The 8,215-nt window shown below is 38.9% G+C and overlaps 1 protein-coding gene across 1 annotated transcript in view; it reads left to right on the forward strand.

The window, feature by feature from the left end:
- LOC106912717 (caveolae-associated protein 1-like) overlaps positions 1 to 6,900 on the forward strand; it is a 23,582-nt gene extending 16,682 nt beyond the window's left edge. Inside the window, exon 2 of the mRNA XM_088000942.1 lies at positions 3,406 to 6,900. Within this exon, the coding sequence (XP_087857068.1) occupies positions 3,406 to 4,284 (879 nt within the window). The 3' untranslated portion in view covers positions 4,285 to 6,900. The remainder of the gene's footprint in view (positions 1 to 3,405) is intronic.
- Positions 6,901 to 8,215: the final 1,315 nt, after the last annotated feature.

The following is an 8,215-nucleotide window of genomic DNA, read 5'->3' on the forward strand; positions in this document are numbered from 1 at the left end:
ACACGCGCATGCACACACACACGCATGCACACACACACGCGCATGCACACACACACACACGCATGCACACACACACACACACACACGCACACACACACCCACAAACACACACACATACTTAGAATGATGACGTACCTCGTTCATCTATTTTCCATGGCTCTGACTGTACCTTCCTGCCTTTGGGGTTGCTGCCTCAACGAGAACAATGTCCCATTAAATGAGGAGGGTCAGGAAGTGAGAAACACCAAGGTGAATACCTAAACTTCCCACAACTTTTTCCATGTACCGTTGTCACGGAAAAGCATGCAGACTAGAATTTCCTCTGCTGTTGAAATAATTCCTTATAGACTCATTACCCAGTGACAGTGACTGATTACTTTGAGTCTCTTTAGTTAAGGAAATTGATGATGAAGCATTTATCCCTGAGCAACCTCTTGTTAAAGTGGAATCATCTTTGAACCTGTAAGACGCATATTCAGTGTAAATGCTCTGTGTGCAAATAAACAAGCAGTTTACAGTTGACTGTTGTGGCCATTTGTGACCTCAGTAACACTGATCATAGCTTAGACAGTAAAGAATGCGTTCTCTGCAGTGTTTGACCTGCTGACAGGTTGATGAGGTTCTGATGGGATATAGGAGCCATGCTCTGGTAAGGCAGTTGGAGTTTTTTAAGGGATCAAATTAAATGGTGATAAAAATTAGAACCTATGATTTTACTTAGATCCTTATAATAGATTATTGTTAGTACAAAGGACCTGCTGTAGTGAAGTCTCACATGGTTTGTTTGAAAATGAGGCAGTTTTTCCTTTCCTCTCTGCCTGTTAACACAGCTGCTCAGGAAAGCCTAAATCCCTCCTGCAAGGTCAAGTTTACCCAAGATACTGTAGCACAATACCTCCAAACAACCATCAGCATTCTCCAAGGGAACACAATAGACATGTCTCCACCCTCTGCTCTCATTCCCATACCTTGCAGCTAACACTTTGATGCTATCATCTTCCTGTTGGACAGATGGTTTTCCAAGACTCTGAGGAATGACAGGAGAAAAACATGTCAGTTTTCCACACCTTAGCCCGGCCGCCTCACACACTCTGAGACTCCTTTGTTCTCTGGCTGTTTCTATTAAGAGGCAGCGTAGGGCCAGAGGAAAAGACAGCAGGAATAACAAGCTGTACATGCAGACATTCAGGAGTCCGTGTGGAACAGCTGTCCTCTGAGCATCCTTCCTGTTCACTACGATCCAGGTTATGAGGGCAGGACGGCAAAATGGTGGAGAGAAGTTTCAGGAGAGGAAACTTCTCTCCACTTCTCGGTAAGGTGACATGTATACCCAGATATTTACACAAACTATATGAAAAACACACATCTTGGTTTCTCTGTGTTTGACATGAAATCAGACTTACCTACTGTTTTAGCTCAGTTAGGATGATCTAAATTATTTCTGTTTGCTGAATGACTGAATAATGAGAGATTCATAAACACAACTTTAAAGCATAGTTTTCTTCCATTCCTCCAGTATTTGGTCAAATTTCCTTTAAGCTGTCTGAATTAGGTCAAATATTTTGGGTTTCTCTCCACAGGTAACTCCCACAATAGACTGCTAGAGTTTTGACCCATTCCTCCTGGCAGAACCGATGGAACCGGGTCAGGTTTCTGGCTCTGGACTATACTACCAGCTTCAGCTGCATCTTCACTAATTCCTTGCTTTGGTTCTGGGACTAATTCACATTTTTCATACCAGAATCAGTTCATCCCTGGGAAACAGAGCCCACCTCCTTCCTGAACAAATCCCCATGATTGTTATACTTGGATATAATTGTTAGAAAAGATTAATGTGGAAGCTTCAGGTATCTGGAAATTGGACCTAAGGATGAACTAGACTGGTGGAGGTCCATGCACCGTTCAGACTTCTCTGAATTTTTCCATAATGTCACACAAAAAACAACCCAGTGTGCTTGAGGTGTCACCTGAAAATACATATTCCTCCATTTAGCTCAGATGTTGGAAATCAGCCTATCAGAAGACAAAATGTGTCTTGAAACAGACAAATTATGTCTGATTCAAGAAAGCCAAACCCAGTTTAAATAAAAAAAATTGTATTAAGTTCATTTTAGTTGGATTTATTTACATGCAGTTTACAAAAGCTTCTGATAGCATCATCTGGGTCTCCCCAAATTGTTAAAAAGCATAATGTTAGTTTATGGAAACTTTTAAATTTGGAAAAAAGTTTTCAAAAATTGTCTTATTCATTACTCTGACATTTCACAAAATAAATCATTCTATTGCTAATCTCAGACTTGATGTCCTGACACACCGGCAGAGTATTCAGGGTCACAGTATTAATGTTTTTTTTAATGAAATGACAAATTATGTCTGGTCCGAGAAGGCCGAACTGAGTTTAAATAAAAATATGTTATTAAGTTAATTTTGGCTTGATTTATTTAGATCGAGTTTACAAAATTCACCACAACCGAAGATGAGCACGCTTAAAGTAAATCTCATTAATAAATTCCAGTTCAGATTTGGTTAATCTGAACTGGAATTCAGATTAACCTGTTTCCCTCCACAGGTAACTTGATTCTGTTGTTAAACAATTCAACACAGTCCATGGTCCAAAACAAGAAGCAATCTGAGTATATGGCAGCAGAGGGAAATATTCTCCACATGCCCCTGCGTGTAACTGGACGTCAACACTATGCACATCTCATTTTTTTAATAAGAGCCAAAGGGGAAATGCATCTTTCCAATCCAACTTGAATTTATTGCCACATACTTTCTCCACAGCTGCAGCAGAAAACACCCTTCAGTTATTGTCATTATAATGATCCTCCTCATTTTTCTCTGACTGTCCTTTGTGGCTTCAGGCCAAAGATTCCACTTTTTCCTCACTGTGGCCTGAGGAATAACTTTTACATAGTAAGAAAAAATAAATGGGCAAACAGACTTAGACTTAGAAGTATAAACTAATGTATTTAGGGACAAAATATTTTACAAAAAATTAAAAGCTACAGTAAAAAGGCTGCATATATGTGCAGATTGTTGAATTAATTATTTTTGTTTCAGCTTCAGTCTAGTGGAATTTGAATTCAACAAACATTATGAATCTTATTAGAAACTTTAATCGACTGTAGGATTTTTTGGTATTTGCTCATGCGTATCGTTTTGAAAGTCACTGTAGTTTATAACTATGATGTTTCTCTGCAGTTTATTTTACAGCATAGTTTCATCTGAAATGCATTCAAAAAATCTATGAAAGTGAAAACTAATACAAATTCAAAAACTATCCTCTTCTCTAACCACTGAATATGTTTTATGTTGCACTTGCTGATATGACCTCATGGTTATTATATGCAAGCAAGATCTTGTCCAGTATGCATCAAAGTCTTTATGTTTCTTTCTCCACAGGATGATGTGAAAGTGCCCTCAAAACTCAGCATCTCCAAGTCTTTGAAAGTTTCTGAGTCTGTGTCAGGAAGCAGAGGAGGCAGTCTGCTGGAGCTCAAAGAGGCTGTGGAGGAACCTGGAGAAGCAGCAGAGGGTGACAAGGAGGACAAACCCCATGTAGACCTTTCCTCAGATGAAGAGGGGGTGGAAATTGAAGACACCATTGAGGAGACCCGAGCTGAACGCATCAAGCGGACCAGTCTGCAGCGGGTGCAAAATCTGAAGACCGTCTTCTCCAAGGATAAGATGGATAAGACCAGAGCAAAGACCAAAGAGAACCTGGAGAAGACCAGACAAAAAACCAAGGAAAACATTGAAAAGACAAAGCAGAAGACAAAGGAGAACCTGGAGAAGACCAGACAAAGAACGAAGGAAAATATCGAGAAGACAAAGCAGAAGACAAAGGAGAATCTGGAGAAGACACGTCACAACATTGAAAAGAAAATGGGTAAACTTGGAACGCGCATGAGTGTGAACCCTGAGCGAAAACAGAAGATTAAAACATCTGGTGACAAGATGAAGAAGGCCTTCACACCGGACCACGTTGTGTACGCCCGCTCTAAAACTGCCGTCTACAAGGTGCCCCCTTTCACCTTCCATGTGAAGAAGATCCGTGAGGGTGAAGTGGAGGTGGTCCAAGGAACCGAGATGGTGGAGGTGTCCAGGGAAGTAGAGCCAATAGGTGGAGAGGATGTGGAAGTAGACAACGCCGAGGTGGACGTTGAGATGGAGATGGTGAATGGAGGCGGGGATGAAGAAGAGCATGATGAGGATGAAGAAGAAGAGAGCCATGATGCCTTACACGAGGAGGACGATGATGATGATAAAGACAGCGACTAAATATAGAGCAAAGAAACCTTCATGCATTCAGACCAATTCTTTGTATCTACACTGAGATTTAGGCTTGATTTGGATTAAAAAGTATATTCAACAATAACTGGGACAGTGATGATATGTAGGTCCTATTTTCACAGGTTTGGCCACCATTTCTACCAATGACAGATGGTTTACAGTGTCTTCTGAAAACACAGCATAGCACTATCGGTTTGGATGTGTCCATCACACATTTACTTCAGTCTAATATTCTAGCACTCACAAAGACCTAGAAACTGATAACAAACAACTAACATTCAAGGTTTTGCTTTAAATCTCCTCAATTTGGACATAAGTAGCCACATGCGTTTGTGTCACCAGCTTACACCAATAATAGAGTAGAAATGATGGCCAAAACCAAACACAAGCAGAACATCAGTCAATCTGGAGATCATTTTACATGCTTTCCCTTCTTTCTTCCATTGACCAGGAAAACTAGAATTAGAATTTTGTTAAAGCTGACGTACGTAGCTTTCATAAATATTTTTTTGATCACTATGTTGTGAAAATATAACATGAGCCCTCCTGTCTGTGGTTTAAATGTAATCTGCAGAAATACACCGCTACTGATCAGAAACAACCAATCAGAGCCAAGAGGAGGGGCATAGTGCTGTCAAGTAACCAATGTGGTAATGGTGGAGAAACGACTTAGCATTACTGGAGAGCTGTTTATCTGACATCATCAGTGGCTATGCAAACTTACCTGAGCATTAATGGCGGGTTCTGGTGTGAGGAGCTAGCTGTAGCCCAGCAGAGAGTAAGAGGAAGGGTATGAGCAGCACATACACAAGTTTGGTTGACCACACAGAGACCTGCCTCCTGACTCTGATTAGTTGTTTCTGGCAATGCAGTGTATTTCTGCAGATGGTAGTAGAACTGCAGGGAGGAGGCAGAAGAGCTTGATTTTTTTTCACAGATTTTCTGTTTTATGTTATACTGTCACAACATAAGGAAGGTTTTAACAAATATGTAAAAAAAAAAATTTCTAGTTGTTTTGAATAAGAATAAATAAAGAGGGAATAAGACACATGCTTTGTTTATAATGAGCAGTATCATCATCAGATTGGGAGGGAGCACCATAATCAGTGTAACAAAACTATACAAGGAGATTAGTGTAAAAAAAAAAGTAAGGAAAGAAAAAAGGTAAAACGAAAGAAGGAAAGGAAGATATTATGTCATTGTTCAATATACACTCTTTCACAAAAGAAACACAAATATAAACTCACTTTCTTATCTATAGTGAAATTCCTTTCTCATATGAATTCACCAAACCATTCCTGACATTTTCTTTGCTGTTTATCTATTTAAATCATGAGTTAAATATTATCTTCTTCTGATTAATCTATCTGTTTATAGGCACAGTGCTATCTGCTGTGACTTCTATCTTTTGCAGAACTCTTGTTTTTGTTTAAGTTTTTTTCTAAAACATTTTTCACCTTATCATGTTATTTTCCTTTCATACCTTCTTAGTGCTGGCAGACTTGCTCACACACATTGTGTTTTTTCATACGTTACTTTACTGTCCATTTATGCATATATATCTGACCATATCACTGTAATTTCCCATAAAAAGAACACATTACATGACATTGCTTTTCTTTTCTTTCTCTCTGAATTCACACACACACACACACACACACACACACACACACACACACACACACACACACACACACACACACACACACACACACACACACACGTACACACTCACACACACACATGCACACACACACACCAGAGCGGAACCAGGCCAACAGTTGATCCGAGCAACAGGCTGCTTTGAAGCTAAACCTATTATGCCTTTGTGTAAGACTGACCCCTAGTGTTGAGAACTTTAATTTGACTACTTTCTGTTCCAAAATAAATTGAATCAGAAATGTTAACCATTCTGTGTTCAGAGGATCTTAATGCAGGGATTCCCAAGTCCAGTCCTGGGGGGGGCTCCTGTCCTGCATGCCCCTCTCTAACATCCTGGACCAGATGAAAAATCCCCTCAGCAGTCTTTCTGCTCCAAGGGGCCCGCTACTGAGGACAGGATTCAGGCAACCCTGCACTCCAGCAATGTACATAAAAACTGTGCTCTTATTTTTGGCAGCAGAGGGGCTCATATGTTATGAAACACGTATTTTTCATAACATTAATTTTAAACAGGACTTCTGCTTCCAAAAGTAACTGAGATCATAACTTCCAGGTTAGATTTAGCACTATTTTACTTGTGCTATGTCTCCTGCCGTCTTGTGTACATAATGTGACGCGTTATCTGAGCTAATGATTATTAACTTCAACAGAACTTCTCGCTGTTCATCACATGCGTTTGTTCTGAACTCTGCAGTTATGCTGAAATTTTGTTTTTGCACAGTGCATCATATGGAACCTTCCATAAGTATTATTAAACAAAGACGAGATATTCAGGCCATTTCCATGTATGACTGTGTTTAGTGACCTCCCCTGTTTTAATATCCAACCTCTTGGATGGAGCCGATCCAATTTTCTGCTTTTGCTTTGTCTGTATGTGATTGCTGACTGGCAACACAGCTTAACCACTAATGATTTAATGAATAAAACCCAAACTGAGTCACAGTTTCTGTGTTTTATTGAGCATTTACTAAAAGCTTATTAACATTATAAAATGTAATTAATTTAAGTTTTTCTTTTCAGTGGAAGATTTTAATTGTTTCTAATGCCCAGTTTTTAGCATGTGAAAACATTGTTGAATATTTTTGTCTCTGTAGTGTCATTCAATTTTTGCGTTGATTTTTTTTTGTTGATGTTTGTTTAAAATAAATGAATAACTTCTATTCTCAGAGCACTGAGGAGTGCTGGTGGGGACAACACTGTCAATTGCGCAAGATTTTACTGTTTTAGTAAATTTGGTGATGAAGGTATTGGTCAAATTAAAAAGTGAAGTTCAAAGCCATTTTGGAAGACCTATAATCAACTACATGAACCCACAAATCTAGTGGATAAACGTGTCCCCTCTAAATTTCTGTTAGTTCTTTCAAAGATTTGCTTTGAAAGCAGTGAATGCAAACTGGGTTCAACAGTTGTAAAAAGGACTAATTATTAAAATAATATTCCAAAAAAGTGAATAAACTGATTTTGTTTATTTTAATTGGGAAAATTTGAAGTCAAAAAGACTCTCTCAGTGAATAAAACAATTTCCTTATGAAGATTAATTTGATTTAAAACGTTTCTTAACACCAAATACACATTATCATCTGAAATCACTCTAATGAGGAGACTACTACAGACTGGGGCAAAGTTACTTTCCTCATGGATCATCCATCTCAATGTCCGGAATATGGAGAAGGAAGGGCGCTGGTGATTTTCCACCAGTGAAGCATCCCGATGCAATCCATATTTACAGTTTGCTCATCAGGATAAGGGTGTGGCTAGTCTGTCCAACAACTCCGCCATGAAGAGTGGGAGGAAACATCAACCAAAAAAAGACCTTGTCAAAAATTCACCACCAATGTGGCTCCAAGCTATGGCTCTGGAGCCACAGTGGCTCTTAAGTAATGTTAAATATATAATAAATGCAGGTCTTGTGAGAAATTCTGTTCCTTTCATCGAAATTCTACAACAGAATGAAAGGATCATGGGCGCTGAAAAAAGGAAAGGAATTCTGATATTAAAAATGTCAGAATTCCTACTTTAAAATATCAGATTAAAATGAGGAAAAACTTGAGAGTAATAAAAAAAAAACCGCTCCATAAAAACAAAATTAAAATTGTAAAACAATGTCAATATGGAAGAGGATTAGAGTGCTCTTGCTACATGCCAAACTTACTGAGTTTCTATGAAGATTGGGAGACCCGTTGTTATATCGGTCATGAAAAAATTAATAATATTGTGTATGTCCAACAGGTCAGCAGTAAACACGCAGGGTTTAGAT

This window comes from Poecilia mexicana, unplaced genomic scaffold, assembly GCF_051168715.1.
Source record: "Poecilia mexicana isolate PSO_F unplaced genomic scaffold, ASM5116871v1 scaffold_19, whole genome shotgun sequence".
Taxonomy (NCBI): domain Eukaryota; kingdom Metazoa; phylum Chordata; class Actinopteri; order Cyprinodontiformes; family Poeciliidae; genus Poecilia; species Poecilia mexicana.